We start from the raw sequence: 19,363 nt of genomic DNA, 5'->3' as shown, positions 1-19,363 counted from the left end.
AGTGGTGGTCCTACGCAGCTCAGGGCCTTAAGTGGTGGTCTGATGGAACAAAGATGTAAGGTGGTGGTCCAGGGGACGTGAGGGCATCAGGCAGTGGTCCGGCAAGGGTGGAGGCCTTAAGTGGTGGTCCAATGGAGCAATGACGTTAGGTGGTGGTCCGGTGAAACTTAGGCCGTAGTCGAGGATGAGTTTCTTTCTTCTCTTCCTTCTCTTCTTGCTCCGTCCTCCTTTCAAGAGAAATGAGGGGTCTATTTATAAATTTTTGGAGTGGCATGACCCATAAATAGGTGAGAGATCAATGGTAAATGGGGAGTGGTTGGATGGACTGCCAATATTGAATCCCTTAATCATAGACCATTTGTCAGACATTTGAAGGTCTTATTGATGTCAAAATTCGGTGATCTTGGCCTTGTTGGATTCGTGTCATCGAGTTGCTCAATTCGACTATAAGAACAATATGTTTAAAAACCGTTTGTTAATCCAAATTGTGGTTCGAACCTTCCAACAACGCTTCGGGTCCTTGATTTGGACTCATTTAGGCTCGGATTGAGTTGAATTTGTTGTCGTTGGGTTTGTATTTCTGAGATATTCTGTTTGACTCAAAGTTTTATTAAATTGGAGTTCAAATGGTCCCAATTTTAATTTCAAAAGTTTCCAACTTGATTTTGCATCGAGATTTGTGTCCGATCAAGATAATTTTTTTATGACGTATCAATTGCAATAAATAATCTAGAGTCTAATAGTCTCTTTATAAATCATGTAAAATTTTTTAACAATTTCTTATTAAAGATTTTAAATGATTTAAAATACTCTCAAGTTAGAGATGTATCCCCCAAATTTAAAGAGAATTTTAAATTGGTTATTGATGATCTAAAAGAAATAATTTCAGGCACTTAAGAAGATTCTTGTCTGACCTTTATAAGTTCTTTATTGAATGAGAATGAGGTAAGTAAAATGATACAGTTGATCTTGGAATTTAAATATTACTTTACCAAGAGTTATAAAAAGTGTATGGATTATCTTCAAATTTTGCAATTCATAAATTAGAGATTCAACCAGATATGATTCCTATAAAAAACACCTCAAATAAAACATCTTGAAATTGAATAATAAATCATTACTGATGATAAGAAGCTTACAGAGGCTAATTTCATTGGGGAAAAATATCCAACTTGGTTATCTAGTATTGTTCTAGTAAAGAAAAAGAGCGGTAAGATATATGTTTCCATTAATTTTAGAGATTAAAATAAAGTTTGATCTAAAGATAAATTTTTTATTCCTATATTGAAACTCATTGTTGATATTGCTTCTTTATATATACTATTCTCCTTTATGGATGGTTTGTTTGATTATAATCAAATTTAAATATCTCATGAATATGAAAAAATACAACATTAAAAACTCCAAAAGGAGTATACTATTATAAGGTTATGCCCTTCAAACTAAAATACAATGGTGCAAACTATCATTTGACAATGATGAGGTGTTTCATTGAACTTATCCACCAATAAATGGATTATTTTATTAATGATCTAGTCATTAAAAGTTTTGAAAGAGAAAACCATTTAAATGACCTGACAATTGATTTTAAAAGATTATTCCAATGTAATCTTAAAATTAATCCTCTCAAGTGTGCCTTTGTCATAACTTCAGGAAAGTTTCTAGGTTTTATGGTAAAACACTATAGAATAGAAATAAATCTAGCTAAAATTAAAGCAATCTTGTAAATGCCACAAGATAAAAGTCTCACTCAGTTAAGAACTCTTCAAGTCAGGTTAGCATAACTTAGAAGGTTTATATCAAATTTATCAGGCTTACGTCAGCCATTCACTACTTTATGAATCTTATCAAATGCAATATAGTTGCCTTGTATGGCTATAGTTTTCCTTTATTTCTCTTATGGTCATCTTAGATGTGCCAAATATTCTACTAGACATTATCTCTTCATAAGGGCCACCATCTAGACTTGCTTGTTATAAGGGAATATCACACTACTCAAGCTGGATCTTATCACAAAGGGGAGAGTCACCTTCTAAGACTTAGTTCCAGTGGGTGATAATTTCTTAGTTATTTTAATAATTTTCCTATGAGTTTTTTTCTTTAAAATTAATGATAAATAGATATTGAATTAGTTTTTGTGAGTATAGGAAATTTTATTATTTTCTTCCGAATTAATTAGTAAGAAGGGATGGTTATGTCAAGCTTCTTAAAACCAATCAAACTCACTATATTAACTCAATTAGAATTGGAGAGATGTCCTCGCCAAGTGTAAACATTTCTCTTTCATAAGATCCAAGGATCTTCTACAAATCTTGTGCATGGAAGCTTCAGATCTCTTTTAAGGAGTAATCTTACAACTTTTAGACTTGAACATGAGCTAAGATTTTATGGGTCTTTGACCCAATTTGTTGATTCCTTGCACTATGTTGGTCACATGTTCTAATGATTAAGAAACTTCCTAGTATCTTGTCACTTATCAAGGCTCATAGATATCTAGCTTTAAACTTGGTTGATTAAAAAAAGATATTAGTATAATTAATATTTATTTGATTAATAATTGCATGGCATATGTAAATTCCATGACTTTTATTTTAAATTTTATTAGAGTTTCTTTCTTTTATATTCAATGGGCGGCTTCTTTGCTTGTGGTCTAGAAAGCGAGGCGAGCCCCACAAGTGCACATAAGGAAGGGGTGTGTTTCTTGAGTGTCGCTTTCTTTTTTATTTTTATTTTTCATTATTTATTCATTTTATAATAGAATCATCAAAATATTAAGAAATACAGAATAAAGGGATTATTATTATTATTATTATTATTCATACTTAAAGGGATTATTATTATTATTCTTATTATTATTATGGTAGAGAGTATATCCTTGGGTATGGTAATTTTTCTAAGAGATAAAATATCTTTAGATTGTTGGTGCACCCGTTCCCTAATTTCTCCTTGCTTATCTATGAATGCAATTGATATGCTCCATGGTCGAGATGCCTTGTGATCAAGTAGGGTCTTTCCCACATTGAACCAAGGTTTCCAAACAATAACTAAATGTTGTCATCTACTTTCTTTAGCACTAGATTGCCAAGATATAAAGCCATTTCCATAAAATTTATATTATAGTGCTTAGCCGTCCTTCTTTGCAACCCTTACTACTTAAGAATGTCTTGGGCCTTAAGCTCTTTCCAAAGGACAACTATAATTTGTATGCCTTCCTTATTTCTCTCTTCTCATTCAACGAATTTATTTCTTTTAAGTTTTCCATTGCACCCACTCATTAGCAGTGAAGTTTGTACTCAATTAGTAGTAGGACATTGATCTCACAGCAGAGTATAAATTTCATTTGAAATGTTACAAAGGAGGGTGTGGTTTATAGTGCCCATAATACTAAAGGTACTTCCTGTACCCAATTATATTTTTCTCCTTACACCTTCATAAATATGTTCCACATTTGCTTATTCATTGCCTCTACCTACTCATTGGTCTAAATTTGATATAGAGGCAAACTTGAATTGAATACCCTGTGACTAGATGAAATATTAGATCTTATTGTTAATAATATGTGGTCCATCTGTGATTATAATAAGGACTTTATACCTATAGATAAAATTTGGCCATAAATATTATGGATGACCTCAATAGTCATCTTTGCTAATATCTTCACTTGTATCCACTAGGTGAAGTTTCCAAACATTACTAGGGTGAACTCATTTGTCACATTGAAATGAGCCAATGAGATCCCTTCATTGAATGCAGTTAAGTTATAAAGTGGAGCTTATGGGAAGGCAATAGCTATGTGGGAGACAAATGTTAACACTAGATACACATTATTGAGATTTTCTTTCAGTCCTTTTGATGGGTTCATAAAAAAAAAAAAAAACTCTGTTAAAGAATTATATTGGTGATCGTTTTCCCTCCTGAGTGATTCCCACACAAACTAGAGTGTGCCTCCTTAAGCATCTTCACAATCTCCATGCACTATAAATTTAAGAAATGTGCTAACCTTTTGAATAACAAACTAATGAATAACATGTATTAAGCATCTTTATTTTTGAATTACATACGTTTATGACCTTGATAGCAATCTTTCCTATCTTGAAATACTTTATATCGGAAAAGATAGATCTTTCTTAAATGAATCACCTCTTCCTCATCGATGATAGGCCATAACAACTTTAGGGTTGGTATCCCATCAAGATTTCAAAACTCTAATGGTAAGTTGATTATGTTCCATGTGAGTTTAAAGTATTTAAACTAATTAATCTATGTCTTCGCTTTAAAATATTCTTTTTAGTATCTCATTGTTCACTTCATACTATAACTTTTTGACTTGCAATTAATTATGAATTCTAGTAGACGATCAATTGCTTATCACCCATTATAGTGGCAAATTTCATATCTATAATGAGTGTCTCATGCTTAACGTGATTATTAATGGATTGAAATTCCTTCTCTAAGTGATTATGTGATAATGATTATTATGAGGTTTTTCAATACCATTCCAAATCCTTTGTTATATTTTCTTGATGCCAAATCTACATGCAATGTCCGAGCTTGGTGCTTGCCACTTATCACCTCTTGTGTGGCATCAATAATGTTGAAATTCATGAGAAAGTTCATAATCTCTTGAGCATTAATTAAAGTTTATAGTGTGTAGGAGAATTAAATTTCTCTCATCTTTATTTTCCATTTGAGTAGAATCCCTAAGTGATTAGCTTGGTGAGTGCAATCTTTAGGTTACGGTCAGTAATAACATGAATTGAATGGACTTGGAAGTAAGGTCATAGTCACCAAGTTGAGATCATAAGAGCTCACCCTAATTTTATTATAGTTTCTCTCAGCTGATTATCTTAGTTATATAGTAGATAAGTCATTGATTTCTTCCTTTTATTAAACCAGTACAAAGCTAAAGGCTATTATTTAACTCCATGTAGTCTTCTCTTGGCCTTGCCTTTTTGATAGTGGTAGATAAGAGAGGAGGAGTTTAAGCTACTAAAAGGTTGCCTCAACCTCCTTAATCAATATAAAATGTTTAATGCTCCTTAAAACTTTAAAGAAGGGTGAGAACCTCTTGTTGAGTTTTAAATGAAGCGATTAATCTTTTCAACCTGCCTAGTTAGCCGTAATGTAACCCTTGTGTTCTTTAGGGGTGTCAATTCAGGTTGACGGGTCGGGTTCGGGTCGAACCTAAGTTGACCCGGATCTAAACGGTTCAACCCAAACCCGACCCCTTTTTGCAAATGGGTCGGATATTTCAACCCAGACCCGACCCGATCGGGTTGCCGAGTTGACCCAACCTGACCTGCGACCCGGCAGCGGGCAACGACGTGAAGGTTCGGTATAGAGTGCGGCATGCGGGTTCGGCAGCGAGAGCGCGATGACAGCGGGTTCAGCACGACACGCGCGGCACGCGAGTTTGGCACGGCGACAGCACGACACGCGGGCTTGGCAATGGGCGCGGCACGCGGGTTTGGCACGGCGGCAGTGCGGCACACGGGTTTGGTGGTGGGCAATGGCGCGCCCGCAGCAGCGCGGTAGTGGGCGTGCGGGGCAGCGGGCGCGGGGCAGCGAGGCACTAGCATGGGGCAGGCGGGCAGCAGGCAGCGCGGGATGGGATTGGAGGCAGCGGGCAGCAGGCGGGAATCGAAAATTTTTAAATTAAATGGGTTTTCTGGTTGACCCGACACCCGAACCCGACCCGTTTTTCAAATGGGTCGGGTCCAACCTGGATTTTCTGGGTCGGGTTTTCGTGTCGTGTCAAATATTGACAGCCCTAGTGTTCTTTGTCCATGGCATATCTACGACTTTATTTACCATCTTTTTTTTTCTTTAATGTCCTCTGGGCGAGGAATAACCCCTAAAATGTTCCAAAACTTGCAATAAAGTCACACTTTAATGGACTAAGTTGAATATTATACCTTTTTAGTATGGTGAAAGCCTCCAACATATCTTTCATGTGCTACTCCAATTACTTGATTTTCAGTTTCATATAAACTTCATCATTTTTAGCTCTTTAACTCAATGAAGTATCCATCAGTAAGTCACTCTAGTGTTCTTCATATCAAATGCAATTACCTTATAATAGTGCAAGAATTCCACAATAATAAAGATGTCTTTTAAAAATCTATAATAAATCTTTATATGATGGTAGCTAAAAAAAGCATAAAGAAAGCTAATGGAATTTGACCATCGAGTCAATAAGCGAGTTAATCATTGGTTAGAAATTACATTCCTTTTAGGCATATTGACTTTGATTTTATAAACTTCATGCACATCTTCCACTTTTTAATTTCTATTGTACATTTACCCTATTTAAGATCCAATTAAGGTATTACATCTCATTGATGAAGATAGTATCTAGGAGTTTGCAAACTTCTTGCTTTATGGGCTCAGCTAGGATTGCTATGGTCTTCCTCATCTTTTATTTGATGAGCTAAGTATCCTTCTTAACATTTACTAGGTGGTATGTTACTTTGATATCCATTGCTAACATCTGTTCTTTAATCCAAGTAAAGGCATCAAAGTCATCTCTAAGAGCTTGGATGAGTTCATCTTCATTAGCTTAATGAAGGAAAAAATTATTCATAAGGTTCTCTCTAATTCACCTCAGATTGCTTGAACTTCCTATGATACTTTAATAGCTTCCAACCTAGATCCTCTCTCTACTTCTTGCTAAAGCACCTCCTTTAAAAAAATTGCCATCTTCTTTATAAGATCCAAGTGGTAGGCTCATGGATGAGTAAGGTTACCTCTTACCATGACTTCCTAGCCTCATGTTAAGAACTTAATCACCATGTGGCAAAATGAAATGACCACTTTGAAAGCATTCAGGAGGGACTGCCTGAATATTACATTATAGGTGGTAGTTTATCCCATGAAAATAAATTAGGCCATCATGATATATTAGTGCTCCCCTCGCACTAGGTGATGGATAGGGAAATCATGCCTTTAATCTCTCACCCCTTTCAGCGAAACCTTAAAGTAGACTTGTGGGCTTGGGTTACGAAGGAAGAAAATTCATATTATCAAAAAATAATTTTAAAAATAATATTAATAAAACTCCATTTATTGATGAGGATGTAAACTATTTGGTAATTGGTGACTATTATTTGTAACTATCAATGCAATATTAAAGGAATTTCTACTTATTATCTTATCTACTTAGCTGAGGGAGGTTGGGCTAATTTTAATCATCAGCACTCACATGTAGTGGTTGGGTTGATCTTTATTATGTGAGTACTCTTAAGACTTACTTCCCAATAGATCTCAGTTTTTTCCCCTACAAGAATTATGGGTACCACGATGATGTGGATGTCACAAGTTAGAATGAGTTATTTCCCTTTATTTCCATGGTTATCTTTCTTGACTGCATAGTATAAACTCCTTTAGTTTTCTTTCCATTATAACATCTTCCATTAGGTGCCTGTACTACTCTATGTCATGCTTGTAATCCTTATGGAAGGCACAAAATTTGGGACACTAGCCTTCACGGGCATTGGGAAGTTAAAAATAATAACTTTATTCTAGATGACATCCACTAGCTTAGCCATGGGCAAGTGTATGAGACTAATAGTTGGGTGTTAATGAGCTGGACACACAACTTCATCCCTATACAGGTGAGTGGCTTATAGCACTTCCCCAACTCATTAAGTAAGTTGTCCCATGATTCTAAATAGTCTCTTATGTTGTGGTGCTCTCTATTAATCAAGATTCCATCAATATTGTGGTATATGTTGCTTCTTATTTGCCATATGATTTCTTGGGCAATTTTTATCATGCACATTTCTTTGATGATCATGCCTTATTGCTTGTTCCCCATGGCATGTGTTCAAGAATGACTTTATCAATTAATGTACTCATTTGCATTGATGTGGCTATTGGTGAGTTTCAACAACTTGGCCAACGTTAATGATTATTAAAGTATAAGGGCATAGTTGGTGGCCTTACTTATAAGTCTTATGTTAATGCAATTTATGTGAGAATTGGCCCTAGGTTTTTAACATCTAGTATCTCCATGTAAAATATGATAGTGAATCTTCTAATTGACTCACTTGGCTCCTAGATCATCTCCATAAGAACAAACAAGATCTTTAGTAGCCTTTAAGCGATCACAAAAAAACATAATGAAAATTCCTTAGAGCTTAAAGAGTAGGTGGTTATGGTCAACATTAGGCATTGAAGTTAGCACCCTAGTATTAGGTCTCCTTCAACGAGTTCTAAAGTTTAGTTATCTTTCTTAGGTAGTCTATTATGGGGTATTTCTTTGAATTCACCCCAATGCATCATGGATTATCTTGGTGGTTCTATTTTCCATCAAAAGTAAGTTATGGTGGGTAGTGTAGTTTTTATTTTCTATGTTCACAGATGACTCTTGGTTTTACTCCTTTTTGTATAGTACCTATCTTTTGATCATTCTCGTCAATCAACACTTGTTGTATATTAGAGGTTGTTAGACTCAAATTTGTTATTGTATGATAGCTAACCATATTGGTAGTTTATTGGTGAGTTAGATCATTAAAAGAAATTATCTAACATGGAGAGTCGTTAGAAAACTATAGTGTTTTTGTAAATATTCCAAATAATATGATGATCCAAAATATGTCTATTCATCCTTAATTTATGAGATTATTAGGGATACACAAACGGCTACACATAGAATATAGAGAAAAGGCTGGTGTATGATGTGACATATAAACTGACACATACATAAAGACTAGTTTGATGATGTACATGCAAATCCCTATATCTAACATGACCCATTATTTTAAGGGGAGTTCCTTATGCATATATTTGGGGGTGTTTATTGGGTCCGGTGTCCGAACGTAGCTCTACCTCCAGCCACTACTTAAATGGTGCCATGTAGTAGCCACATTACCGCGGACCTGGCCCAGCTTAGAGTGGGTATATAGCATGTGCATATTTGGAATGATGACGGCCCGATGACCTGACTCGAAAATAATGGTAATTTTTTAAATAAAAAATAGTGGCGATTCACTTCTCTTTACCATATTTAAAGATGAAGCATTTCTACTGCAACTGTTCATATTCTTCAAATTCACAAGCTTCTTCCGTCATTCTAAATCAAATTTTTGGTTAAAACAAGTACAAATCAAATGTTTAGGGTTATGATTTACTTAGAAATTTTGATTGCTTCTGTAAAACTTGGAATGTCTCGTGTGAAAACATCTCTAATCAATCAAAACTTTGGAGTCGGTACAGATGGGTACTACTTGGTACAAATATGTATTTTTTGTTACCGATCGGTATTGATCTTTATTTATCGGTATAGCTCAGTTTGAACAAAAATAGAGTTTAAAAATAATGTCTATTATTGGATTAATATTCATAAATTGTGTTACATAAAAAAAATGTTTTCTATAATGGTCATTATTCGGTTTACATGCTTAATACTTCTCGGTACTATTCGGTATTTCTAGGTACTGATCGGTACAGCTCAGTACTCAAAGTTATTACTCGGTATAAGCTTATACATATCTTCCAAATGATGTTTACCATTGTTTAATAATATATTATATATTTAATACTGTGTGAAATTTTTGGACAAGGTTAGATATTAATCGGATTGAAAGCTTTGTGATATTTCTCGGTACGGCTCGGAACTCAAAGTTAATACTCGATATAAGCTTAGATATATCTTCCAAACAATGTTTATAGTAGTTATAAAATATATTATATAATTAATATTTAATTAAATTTTATTACAAGCTTCAGTATTAATCAGTATAAATGCTCTGTATTATTACTTGGTACTATAAGTTAATACTCGATATAAAGTTAAATATTGTTTTTTTTTATTTGTTATGTAGGGATATTCTCCGAAGATTCATTTCATATGTCGAACTTCTACTTTTAGAGAAGTTTGTAATCAAATGGTTGTGAAATTCAGTGAGCATTTTATTGCAAGACTACGCCATCTACATATAAATAAGTTCCTAATTTTTCCGCCAATCCCTCAGAATATTCCACTTATGTATATGATATTGTCAAAATGGGATATGCTTTTAGAGTGTTTTGTTAGTAATGGCCAGATGTTACATTTTACATCTGATGAAATTGCTCTAATCATTGGCTTGCCTAACAAATGAACTAAATTTGAGGCAGGAATTGCAAGAATAATTGGAGTTACAGCTAATGACATCAGGCATGATATTGAGAAATTGGATGTGTAAACTCCAATATAGGATTTAGTGAAGAAATTCATATTTTACTTATTATCAAACCTTTCCTTTCCCATGGCCAACTTCCGTATACCTACTGCAATCCTAGAAGTTGCAGATAATGTAGATAATTTTGGTACATACAACTGGCCTGAATCCATTTGAGATTTCCTAGTGAATGAATTCAATGCAATTTCAAAGAAACAATCCAAAAGTTATTCACTAGGTTACGCCAATGGATTTGTAATAATTGTAATTGTGAGTACATACTTGATTTTTTTCTTTAGTTTTCCTGTTGGTTAAGGTATTTTTTAACATGATTAAACAGAATTATTTCTTTGCATATATGGTTTCTGGAACATACGAAGATCCATAATGTTGTGGATGACCTATCTCGACCCCGTTTGACTCGTTGGGATTGGAATTTTATGTATAGTGAGAAAGACGTGAACAATTTATTTGCTAAACTCCAGGATACTGAGGTTTCAAACCTAGTAGCATTTATTTAAATTTCAAATTGAGTTATATATTTCATATGACTTAAAAGTATTATTTTATAGATTTTCCAACATTTGCAAGGAGTTGCATAAGGTGAGAAGACGTTACTAGGTAGTTCTTCAACATATCCAGCTAAACATCAACTACAAATTGAACCACCCCGCCAAACAACCCCAGATATCTCGTCTAGGCCCCCCACTCCAACTCCATCCAGTCCAACCAGTAATCCAAGCCCAGCTCAAATTCCAAGTCCACCCCCAAGCTGTAAGACCCGGTCACAGAAAGAATCATCCAATGCACCTATTTGAAGTCCACCTATTAGAGAAGATTATAACTAGCAAACCCTGAACCAAGCAATCAACAAACGTTTTACACATAACAACTTATTGGTAAAGAAGCTAACCTCGGTTATACTTAAAAGGCGTGTTACGGCCTTGAAACAATCAGTATTTGACCTTATAGAAGATAGTAAGTTGAAATATAATGTTATACTGAAGTTTTTGGGTGATCCATTTCCTACTTCATTTAAGTCTTACTGAAGTGAAAGTTCTGGAAAATCTTCTTCAAGAACTATATCTGCTAATAATAATTTGACCCAATTAGCCAAATTGGTTTCCCAAATAGCTATGGAAATTACAAAATAAAGAGTAGTGGAAGGGGAGGATGAGCTTGTTACCCCATTAACCCCATCTATTGTATCACATGAAGTGGAATCTAAACAAGCAGAGAAATACGAGGCCAAGGTAGATGATGGCTTACAAGAGCAGGATATTATACTTTCTGAGGATGAGGGATTTGTTATAAGCATAGCTAGACATATTCAACTGAGGAATGACAGGAAAAGGAAAGTGGTTATAACTCCATTCACAACTAGTGATAAGAATAATAAGAAAGAAAAGTTGCCACCCAAGTTGAACAGAATCGAGCTTGCTCCTACTCCTTCTTCTGCTCCTGCTCCTGCTGCTGAAAAAATTAAGAACAAGGATACTGCAAGCAAAGCAACAACTGCTGTTAAAAAAATAAGATAAAGGCTCCTTCTTCTGCTCGTACAGCTACTCCTGCTACTATTCCTGATTCTGCTCCTAATATTTTTCATGAGGTTGATGAATTAAAATTAATAGAAGGGTGGCCAGCACCAGAAATATTAGAGTACCCAGGTCGAGTATTAATAAATGAAGAAAAATGGATTTGTATCGACAATTATCAGAAACAGTTTAAGGACAAGTGAGTACTGATGAGTACCGAGGCATGTAATTTAATTATTAAGTTATTATACTAAGTATTTAAGATTAATAATAACTTGTACCGAGTTAAAAAAAACTTGATATTGCTTGGTATTAATATGTTTTAAATGATTATTATACGATACTGAAATTGTACCGAGTAGTAACAACTTTTATTAATAAGTACTGAGTAACAACATATAATATCAAGTAGTAAAGATCAATACTGACTTGTACCGAGTTAAAAAACTCAGTATTGCTCGGTATTGAAATATTTGAAATGATTAGTATACGATATTGAGTTTGTACCGAGAAGTAACAGCATTTATTGATAAGTACAGAGTAGCAACATATAATACTGAGTAGTAAAGATCAATACTGATTTGTACTGAGTTAAAAAAAACTCAGTATTGCTCGATATTGATATGTGTGAAATGATTATTATACGGTAGTGAACTTGTACCGAGAAGTAACATCTTTTATTAATAAGTACCGAGTAGCAACATCTAATACCGAATAGTAAAGATCAATACTGACTTGTACGAAGTTAAATAAAAACTCGGTATTGCTCGGCATTGATATATTTGAAATGATTATTATACGGTACTGAAATTATACCGAGTAGTAACAGCTTTTATTGATAAGTACCGAGAATAAACATCTAATACCGAATTGAATCGAGTATAAGAAATATACCCGGTACTGTTCAGTATATTACTTTAATCGGTGCTTATAAGCCTTTATGTCTATTATTTTGTTCTAATGAACATTACTTGAAATAATCAGGGGCGATGTTATTTTCTCACGTGGGAATGCAATTATTTATAGAAGCCAATTGGACGAGCTATTACTATCAGATGAGCTTGATAATAATTACGTAGATGCATTTTATATTTTATTAGCCGAGAAGAATGAGCTTTCCCCAAGCCTCAACCAACCATTTCTCTTCATTTCTATTTTCCATTGGGTCAGCAATAATTTGTAATTTCTATTAGTTCTTAAAAAGATATTTTAAATTAACAATAATTCTACTTATTCCAGGGTTATTACAGTCACGAAAATCAGCCAGACACAACATCATTCATCGCACATATTACCAAAACTTTAATTATGAATGTAAATATGATCCTTTTTCTCATCATACACGAAAGTAAATTGGGCACTCCTAGTCTACAATCTGAAGAATAAAATCTGGGAATTTTTGGAAACAATACCCAAAGCCACTCACAAGGCCGTACTCCCTGAAGTTGTAAGTGCTTCTCAGATTTGCCATTTATATTATGAACGATGTTATTAAATATTAAATATAATGACATTTTCAGATATCTCATTTATACAAGGAAACACAAAAAGCTTTTGATGATGACATTTAGAAGTGGCCGATCCAAATAATTTCAAACTTGCTAATACAAGATAACAGAGTCGATTGTGGCATGTATGTTCGTAAATATATAAAAAACTGTGATCCAATAAGAACCTATTTAATGGGATGTTCATAAAAACTGGCAAGCTAATATGCCTATATTCAGGGCTAATTTTGTATATGCCGTTCTATGTACTAATATAAAATAAATATTAAAATATATTGCATTATGCATATTTAGTAATTTTTTGCCATGATTTTATATACATTGCAATGGTCACAATAGGTACAAAAAGTGAACATGTTTAATATCGACTAATACTGATAGGTACCGAGAACTAATTGTGATACCATGAGCACTTCAAGCTAAAAACTAAGCTAAAAAAGTAACTAATACTGAGCTATACCGAATAATACTGAGTAATTCAAGTTTCTCAAATTTGTTCCATTCATTCCAAATGTTGCATACACCATGAGCACGACGACATTCAATTTAACTTTATAGTAAAACATTTATCAGTCAAGCTAAAAAGTAACTTATACCGAGCTATACCGAATAATACCGAGCTATACCGAGTAATTCAAGATTCTCAAATTTATTCAATTCATCGCAAAAGTTGCATACCCCATGAGCACGGTCATATTCAATTTAAATTTATAGCAAAATATTTCTCACTTAAGCTAACATGCAACTAATACCGATCGATACCACATAATACCGAGCTATACCGAGTAACTCCTAATAATACTGAGTAATACCGAGCATTTACATAAATGACGACTGACTCCCTATTTCTCTAGGTGTAAACCGTATGCTTGTAGAAAGATTCCTCTCTGTGAGTTTCAATTTTTTGCTCTTCCTTTTCTCCCAGTGATCCTTCATTCTAACATTAGAGATGCTCTTTGGCCGGCACTTTGCATGATCTTTAATAGTTTTATGTCCTCCCCTAGATATGCGTTTTTTTTTTTTTCTTACATAATTAATTAGACTTTTTCAGCCATTGTACTCATCGCATCGAACATACATTTTTCTGCCTTCTCATTACCCTATACTTCTGTGCTAATTTGATATGCAAATTGGCAAATATAATTCCTAAATATCATATTGCTGGACCACTCAATAGATTGGCACACATTATTTCTGATACATTGGATCTTCTCTCTAAAATATAAATCTTTTTGAGCTCTAGCTGACCATCTTGGGAGTAAATATTTTATAGGATCATAATTCTTATGTAATGAGAATATAATATACCCATCATCTTAAACTTTGTATAGCTGCATTGTATGGTTCCTTCAAAAGAATTAAAATTAACAATCCACTTGTGTGACTCAAGCGAGTTGTCTATGTTCTTGACGAAAAATGTAGATGAGTCCGGCAAAGAATGTTTAATGCATAGTCCACCTACATCATGTAAGAATTCCTCTTCAAAAAATGAGTATAACTTTCTCGAACAAAAATTGGCAGCTTGCTTTAATATTGAGTTATTTTTCATATAAGATTATATCTCCGTTTGACTACATCTAAAATATTCATCTTGTTCATTCCTACGCCAAGTCTTCATCACCTTTTCCAAACCTAGGAAATATTTAGTGATATAACTTGTTGGCTTGGAAAAATCATGACATAAATGATTGGTGGACTCACTATGTTGGGTAGATAAAATATCATGGTTAAAATAATTTTTGTTGAATACGGTAGACTACTTTTCCTTGATTTTGTAGAGATCTTTCAACTATTGATGGCTCTGGAGGTTCTCTTCTGTGATTATTTCATTCCACTTTCTTTGAAACTCCTTCACATAATCACACTTGCTGAAATAATAATAAAATATGCATTTTAATTTATTATTATTGTTAAAGCACCAGACTTTGGAAGGAGCCTTCTTGTACATATGTCATTGGCACAACCTATGCCGTGTATTAGGTAATGCAATATCTATTACCCTAGCCATTGCTTGGTCCTGATCGATAAATATAGTTATGGGATGTTTATTATCCATAATTTTTAAAAATATTCTAAATAGCCAGGTAAAAGACTCAATTGTCTCCTCAGATAAAAAAGTCACACCTAATACAATGTTTTGCCAATGATTTTTCACTCCAACAATAGGGGCACAAGCTAAATTATATTTGTTTAGAATGTAGCTTGTATAAAAAATAATCACATCCCCAAAACAGTCATAATCAATTCCCCCCAATCCATCAACCCAAAAAAAATTCAATAACCGATCATCTTCATCAGTTTGGACATCCCATTCAAATATGTTGTCAGCAGCTACCCATTCTTTAAATAATTGGATTAGTAAACTTGTGTCCCTATTCTCAATCTTGACTCTTCTATCTTTTTGAATGTAGTTATATGTATCCCTCTTTGTGAATCCCAGATTTCCTACACCTCCCACTTCATCTGATAGGTATATAAATGCATTAACTGTTCTTATCTCAACTTCTAACATAGATTTCGGAACAGATGCATTCTCATCACTAATATTTCTAGATGATATAAGCAAGTGGTGATCATCTGGCTTAGCCAATTCATGATTATGACTCTCTATCAATTTTTTTACCATCCAAAATCCATCTTCATTAACCGCAAATCTAACTATAGTTGGACATCTGGTTCTTGTGCATGATTTTTGAAATTTTGCCTTTGTGTTGTTGTCAATCTCTTTCTTCAATCCTGCTTTGGAACATATAAAATCCTTTGATTTTATTTTTCTTGAATTTGGCTAGAATGAATGATGCTCTTTCCGAACACTAAAACCATGAGAATGCATATAATGTCAATATTTATCATATGCTTCATTCTCAAAGTTGTAAACACCGTGTCAAAAATTAATTAACATTCTAAACAATTACATGTATAAATTAACACTGAATTTATACCGAATTTATATACCGAGATTCAATATCAATTAACTATACCTAGAATTAATACTGAGATGATCTTCTGATATTGGTACAGTGATCAGTATTAGGTACTATGATCTTGGATTTTCTCGGTACCAATGTACAATGAGTTTATACCGAGCAATACCTATCAGTACCGAGCAGTATCGATAAGTTGATATGTCTGATATTCTCGGTACTAAGATCGGTACAGGTACTAAGATGTTTGATTTGCTTGGTACAACTTTGCAATGAGTTCATACCGAGCAATACCTATAAGTACCAAGCAGTACTGATCAATACCGAGTTGAGACGTTAATCTCGGTACACAAATCAGTACTAATGAATAAGCTCGGTACAGGGTAGTATATAATCGAGATATTGCTCGGTTCAAATGTTCTTAAAATGTTGAATTGCTGATTAGACATAATATTCGTCTATACCAAAATATATCCGTAATCAAGCATAAAAAAGGTGTGCATACATAGCTAGAATTTAAAATTTTATATTATAAAACCTTTTCAAAGATAAGAAATTACTTGTAATAAATCAGAAAAATCTTCATCAAGATTATACGTCCCTACAGTTTCATCGAAATATTTGAAGTCTTCCAACGAGAAATCCATTTGGGTATCTTCCATCTCCTCGAACCCATCGCGAAATCTTTCTCTACAGTATGTAAACCCTAAATAATGTATAACATCTTTAGAATAATCCGCCAAATGGTTATTAGACATTTAAAGAAGGCGCATGTTTTTAACTTTTCGAACCCAATTCATATGGACTACGCCGGGCCGGTCCGAAATAGTTTAAAACATGTGGAGAATCTACAAAATAGAACGGGTTTGCGACGGGTTATCGGGCTGCTATGTGGCGCCATTTAACTGGTGGCCGGAGGTAGAGCTACGTCCGGACACCAGACACAATAAAAATCCGTGCCTCAGGGATCTTTATCATAAGGAGAGTTTTGAAGGTGAGTCACTAGAAATGAGTGGTGAGTCCCAAATAACAAGATTGAGTCCTTGGGAGAGGGAGTCAATCCCCTAGGTGGTAGTGACTATGAGTCAAGGATGAGTTCAGTTAATGAGGTTGTAGTCATAAGCTTCTAAGGTGTGTACTTCCTATAGCTTGAGCAAAGATGTTTGTCGTAGGCGGGTTGCAATGATCATGGATAATCATTGCGGGTTAGCAAGTTCTGTTTAGAAAAATGACCCTCATAGCGTGGATGGGTCTAGGCTAGCCGTTTGAAGGAGCTCACTAAGAAGATTGCACCCTCAATCAGATCTCCCAAGGCGAGTCTATACACTAAAATTTTCAAAAGAAAAGCGGCTCCTCTTCGATGGGTCAATGTCAAGTACTGCATGTGCATATCATATTGTTTAATGATTGTATATTGTATTTTAAATTAATAATTACTTTGAAATTTAATAAAAAAAAATAAATTAAAAAATGAATGAGCCTTGAAAGAATATAAATCGGACTCCGCTCATTTTGCTCTTCATATGTTCAGCTTCAATTAATCGATCATCAACCCCTTTGTCCCATCATCGGCATCCTATGCATGCCCGAACGAAAGTCGAATCCGATGCGGAGACGTTGCATTACGAATCATTCTAATAAACTCGAATCCGATGTGGAAAATTCTACGGACGAGGTGACAGTAATACATGGCTTACATGTGTCACATCTCACAGCACCTCTTCCAATTGCTTAGAGAACAATCCATCCATTTTTATAAGATAACGGGCCATGGCCGTGCTTGGGCATTCATCGATCGCACATCATCCTGCTTTCCCTCTCCAACGTTAAGGGATCCCAAAATGGCATATCGGGCGGAGTGCAAGTTTGCCGCCTCTGCCATAGATGAAGCTTCCGAGGTTACGCCTGATGTGGAACCCAAAATGGCTTTTCGAGCGGACGACAAGTTTGCCGCCCCTCCTGCTACAGACGAAGCTCCCCAGGACAAAGAAGACGATGTTCTGGATGTGACGTGCGGCGAGACCGACGGCAAAGCTGCGTCAGTACACATCGTGCACTTGATCAGGCCGGAGAGCGAGGAGCCTGAGGCCTTCGATATCCGGACGCTTGCTTCCGTCATCGGCAGGTTGGCTCATCTACTTTTCTCCGTTTTAATCTAAATTGTTCTTGTCAGAGAGGGGTTAGGGCTAGACGGCTAGTATTTGTTTGTATATGGACTTTGGGGTTTCTTGACTTTCATTGCCATGTTTGCATCTTTTGTTTTTTTTAGTGAGGAGGCGGCAAAGGAGGCCGTAGTCTACCACTACACTCACGCGGCCAGCGGCTTCTCGGCCAGGTTGACTCCCGAGCAAGTTGCTCATCTCTCTGGTTAGTATTACCGAACAAATTTCGAAACCAAATAATCAAGGCCATGATTTATTGAAGATGCTTCAGCCAAAGGGCCAAAGCAAATGCTAAATCTGATTAAATATCGATAAATTGATTTGTTTTCTTTATCTTGTTAACATTTAAGATTTCAATGAATATGGCATTTCAAACACATGAAGTCAGATACCGTAAATCCCTTGGGTTTAGCAAATCCTGGTAAATCATAAACCGGCAATAAAAAAAAAAAAAAGATTTCAACAGCCGTCGGATTTACATACTCGAAAAAAACTATTTTTATAAAATTTATCTTAAATCGTATTTAAATCCTAATTAATTCTACATACCAAATAGGGCCAATGGATTTAAATTATAAATGCAGTGAGCTAAAATAGTCCTAACTCAAATGCTTTAATGCAGAGAAACCTGAAGTTCTGATGGTGACGCCTGACACGGTATGCCAACTCATCCGCTGAGCCTGGCTGCTTGCACGCCTGAAGATTTCGTGTTATCCCACCATGTTTATGGTTCAATCAAGGTGCTATCTTACCAAACATACAGCTTTGCTTGGATCTTGTATGTAGTTGAATAACAATATGTATTAAACAATTGGTACGTTATATTATTTGATATGAATGAAGGATATGTTGCCATATTGCTAAATGCATCTTCTATGCTTCTTATTTTGTATTTCATCCTGTGCTTGTCTGCCTGATGACGTTAAAGAAATCATATCTGTTTCTTTCATTTCTATTTGAATTCAAGTATCATGGAAATTTTGTCGTTTGAATTTTAGCCTTGAGATTCATATTGGACCATTGATAAATCGTTTGAGGCCTTATGCTATTGAAGGGATTAAAAGACTTGTT

General features: G+C 34.8%; 1 protein-coding gene across 2 annotated transcripts; it reads left to right on the top strand.

The window, feature by feature from the left end:
• The first annotated feature begins 17,791 nt into the window (after window positions 1-17,791).
• LOC110096629 lies at window positions 17,792-19,161 on the top strand. 2 transcript variants are annotated; one of them, XM_020822664.2, is made up of 3 exons: window positions 17,792-18,255; window positions 18,400-18,465; window positions 18,915-19,161. In XM_020822664.2, exons 1-3 carry the CDS (start codon window positions 17,819-17,821, stop codon window positions 18,922-18,924), a joined length of 513 nt encoding a protein of 170 aa, XP_020678323.1. In that variant the 5' UTR covers window positions 17,792-17,818; the 3' UTR covers window positions 18,925-19,161. The 2 variants fall into 2 exon arrangements, with proteins under 2 accessions (XP_020678323.1, XP_020678322.1); XM_020822663.2 differs by having other exon boundaries at window positions 17,804-18,255; window positions 18,400-18,497.
• Window positions 19,162-19,363: the final 202 nt, after the last annotated feature.

The sequence above is a fragment of the Dendrobium catenatum genome, unplaced genomic scaffold (genome assembly GCF_001605985.2).
Source record: "Dendrobium catenatum unplaced genomic scaffold, ASM160598v2 fragScaff_scaffold_989, whole genome shotgun sequence".
NCBI lineage: Eukaryota > Viridiplantae > Streptophyta > Magnoliopsida > Asparagales > Orchidaceae > Dendrobium > Dendrobium catenatum.
Note: the sequence above shows the minus strand (reverse complement) of the source record. Positions and strands in the feature narration are given on the sequence as shown.